We start from the raw sequence: 4,091 nt of genomic DNA, 5'->3' as shown, positions 1-4,091 counted from the left end.
AATTTAAAGGTATAATGGGATAATAAGTTTCTCTCTTTATAATTCCTTCATCTAAGTTCAAATATAGAAATTATATATTTGTAAAATATGTTAAATAATTAAGGCGTATACATTTTTAGACGTATTCAAATAAAAACATTTGATTCCTAAATTTAAGGTAGAATAAATGTAAGGGAACAATTAAGATTAAAATAATTTACTAAAATACTGATTAAAAACCAACGATCAGAGAAGGAAAAAAAAAGGAAAAACAAACAATCCAGAAGACGAGGGGGGAAAAACTAGAGAAGACCACCATAAAAAGAACAACACAAGGGGAGGGGGTGGAGGGGGGGTGGCTATGATGAAAGGGTATGGATCTAACAACAACTAATTTTCCAGTTGTCATCCCTATTGAGATTGCTCGACCTTTTTTCAAATTCTAAGGTCTTCGTAAACTTCTGGTGATGAAAGGGCACAATATTGGCAATAACATGGGCCTCCTCAATACATATGTGATTCTTAGCCTTTTCTGTGTGTTCTTCCAAGGCGGAAGACCGGGTCCTCCCGTGTTTTATGTCAGCTGAGTGCTCATGAATCCTTTGATTAATAGAGCACCCAGTTTCACCAACATAAGGGGTGCCACAGGAACAGGGAATAACATAGACACCTTTCATGTCCATGGGGTCAACATGGTCTTTTACCGATCTAAGGGAGATACGAATGGTGTTAAGGGGTCTAAAGGTTGAGGGAACATTATGCTTTCTAAGGATTCTCACAATCTTATCAGTGGTCCCTTGGATGAAAGGGAGATGAACCTTCGAGACTCGATCTTTAGGGTCTTTCTTAACCTTGGGACCTTTGCTGGCTTTAAGGAGGCTCTCAAACCTTGGTGCCTACTATAACCATTATTAACAAAAACATTAAGAAGATGGGCTTTCTCTCTATCAAGATTCTTTTCATCAGATATTCTCAACGCATGAGTAGCTAGCGTGTTGAGAACACCCAACTTTTGAGCAGGGAAATGATGGGATTTGGCATGAAGATACTGCTCAGTATGAGTTTTCTTCCTAAACACTTGGTGGGAGAAAGAATCGTCATCATTCTTCAAAATGAGAACATCAAGGAAAGGCAAACATCCATCAATTTCCTCCTCCATAGTGAACTTTATGGAGGAGGATTGATTGTTGATATGCTAGAAAAAAAGATCTAATTCTTCCTGGCCATGAGACCAAATGACACCAGTGTCATTAACAAATCTCTTCCAAAGCTTAGGCAGGAGACTGGCTGATGCCAAATCCTTGGATTCAAAGTCTTCCATAAAAATATTAGCAACAACTGGGGACAGGGATGAGCCCATGGCAACCCTGCAGGTCTGCTCATAGAATTCACCTTCGACGCTGAAAAAGGTAGAAGTGAGACAAATTTCAACTAAATGAGCGGTGCGGTATTAGGGTTAGTGAGGCAGTTTATGACCTCAATGGCCTCCTTTATAGGAATGCAAGTGTAAAGGGAGACCACATAAAAACTCATGATAATGTCCTCAGGGTCAAACTTTATGCCCTTCAGCTCTTAGACAAATGACGAAGAGTCTTTTACGAACGACTCTGTGAGGCCAACAAGGGGTCTAAGCTTCAAGGCAAGGTATTTGGCTAGGAGGCAGGTGGGACCACCTATGGTGTTGAAAATGGGTCTAAGGGTAGCCCCCTCTTTGTGAATATTTTGAAGCCCATAGATCCTCGAAGTGATGGGGCTACTCTCAATAAGTTTATGGCAAAAGGAACCCACAATGTTACTAGACTTTATAGCTAGAGTGACTGTTCTGGAGATCTTCTTCAGGGGATTCTTGGTAAGATTTTTATAGTTGCCACTATTACAAAGATGATCCAACATATTCTGGCGATAATCCTCCTTATCAAGGATGATAGCATCCCCTCCTTTGTCGGCTTTAAGAACCACAATATCCTTATTTTGGTTCAAGGATTTCAGGGCGTCAAATTCAGCTTTGTTAATATTGCTTCTAGGTGGCTTTTCCTTCTTGAAGATAACAATGCAGTCTTGCCTTATAGTGTCCTTAATATTATCACGCAAGCCCCTAATCCCAAACTCTACGTCACACATAATGTCTTCTATAGGGATCTTTTTAGGGGGGAGGGAAAAAATTAATCCTTTTTCAAGAAGACTAAAGACCGAGGGGGGAAATGAAAACTTAGAAAGATTAACAAACTTATTATCACAAGAAGAAGAGGATGATTATTATTATCGACATAATTATTATTATAATATTAAGGACACTATAAGGCAAGACTGTGTTGTTATCCTTAGGAAGGCAAAGCCACCTGGAAGCAATATTAACAAAGCTGAATTTGAGGCCCTGAAAACCTTGAACCAAAAAAAGGATATTGTGGTTCTTAAAGCCGACAAAGGAGGGATTGCTATCATCCTTGACAAGGAGGATTATCGCCAAAAGATGTTGGATCATCTTTGTAATAGTGGCAGCTATAAAAAGCTTACCAAGAATCCCCTGAAAAATCTCTCCAGAACAGTCTCTCTAGCTATAAAGTCTAGTAACACTGTGGGTTCCTTTTGCCATAAACTTATTGAGAGTAGCCCCATCACTCCGAGGATCTATGGGCTTCCAAATATTCACAAAGAGGGGACTCCCCTTAGACCCATTGTCATAACCATAGGTGGTCCCACCTACCTCATAGCCAACTACCTTGCCTCGAAGCTTAGACCCCTTGTTTGCCTCACAGAGTCGTTCATAAAAGACTCTTCGTCATTTTTCCAAGAGCTGAAGGGCATAAAGTTTGACCCTGGGGACATTCTTGTGAGTTTCAATGTGGTCTCCCTTTACACTTGCATTCCTATAAAGGAGGCCATTGAGGTCATAAACCGCCTCACCGACTCTGATACCACTCATTTAGTTGAAATTTGTCTCACTTCTACCTTTTTCAGCTTCGAAGGTGAATTCTATGAGTAGACCTATGGGGTTGCCATGGGCTCACCTCTATCCTCGATTGTTGCTAATCTTTTTATGGAAGACTTTGAATCCAAAGCTTTGGCCTCAGCCCGTCTCCTGCCCAAGCTTTGGAAGAGACTTGTTAATGACAATGGTGTCATCTGGTCTCATGGCCAGGAAGAATTAGATCTTTTTTCCAGCATCTCAACAATCAATCCTCCTCCATAAAGTTCACTATGGAGCAGGAAATTGATGGATGTTTTCCTTTCCTTGATGTTCTCATTTCTAAGAATGATGACGGTTCTTTCTCGCACCAAGTGTTTAGGAAGAAAACTCATACTGAGCAGTATCTTCATGCCAGATCCCATCATTTCCCTACTCAAAAGTTGGGTATTCTCAACACACTAGCTACTCGTGTGCTGAGAATATTTGATGAAAAGAACCTTGATAGGGAGAAATTCCTTCTTCTTAATGTTTTTGTTAATAATGGTTATAGTAGGCACCAAGGTCTCAGAGCCTTCCTTAAATCCTGCAAAGGTCCCAAGGTTAAGAAAGACCCTAAAGATCGAGTCTCATGGGTTCATCTCCCTTTCATCCAAGGGACCATTGATAAGATTGCGAGAATCCTTAGAAAACATAATGTTCCCTCAACCTTTAGACCCCTTAACACCATCCGTAGCTCCCTTAGATCGGTAAAAGACCCTGTTGACCCCATGGACATGAAAGGTGTCTATGTTATTCCTTGTTCCTATGGGACCCCCTATGTTGGTGAAACTGGGCACTCTATTAATCAAAGGATTCATGAGCACTCAGCCGACATAAAACATGGGAGGACCTGGTCTTCCACCTTGGCAGAACACGCGGAAAATACTAAGCATCACATATGTATTGAGGAGGCCCGTGTTATTGCCAAGATTGTGCCCTTTCATCACTGAAAGTTTAGGGAGGCCTTAGAAACTGAAAAAAGGCCGAGCAATCTCAATAGGGATGATGACTGGAAAATTAGCAGTTGTTGGATCCCTGCCCTTTCATCCTAGCCGCCCACCCCCCCCAGCCCCCTCCCCCTGTGTTGTTCTTTTTATGGTGGTCTTCTCTGGTTTTTTCCCCCTCTTCTTCTGGATTGTTTGTTTTTCTTTTTTATTCCTTCTCT

General features: G+C 41.1%; 1 protein-coding gene across 1 annotated transcript; it reads right to left on the bottom strand.

The window, feature by feature from the left end:
- Positions 1 to 1,551: 1,551 nt before the first annotated feature.
- On the bottom strand, positions 1,552 to 2,100 carry LOC149205513 (uncharacterized). The gene has a single exon (XM_089397427.1). It carries the CDS (start codon positions 2,098 to 2,100, stop codon positions 1,552 to 1,554), a length of 549 nt encoding a protein of 182 aa, XP_089253553.1.
- Between the last annotated feature and the right edge of the window lie 1,991 nt (positions 2,101 to 4,091).

Source organism: Pinus tabuliformis, chromosome 1_2, assembly GCF_031772625.1.
Source record: "Pinus tabuliformis cultivar Carrire ecotype Pingquan chromosome 1_2, CPIR1, whole genome shotgun sequence".
Taxonomy (NCBI): Eukaryota; Viridiplantae; Streptophyta; class Pinopsida; order Pinales; family Pinaceae; genus Pinus; species Pinus tabuliformis.
The sequence above is the reverse complement of the archived record's forward strand: the minus strand, read 5'-3'. Positions and strand labels throughout refer to the sequence as shown.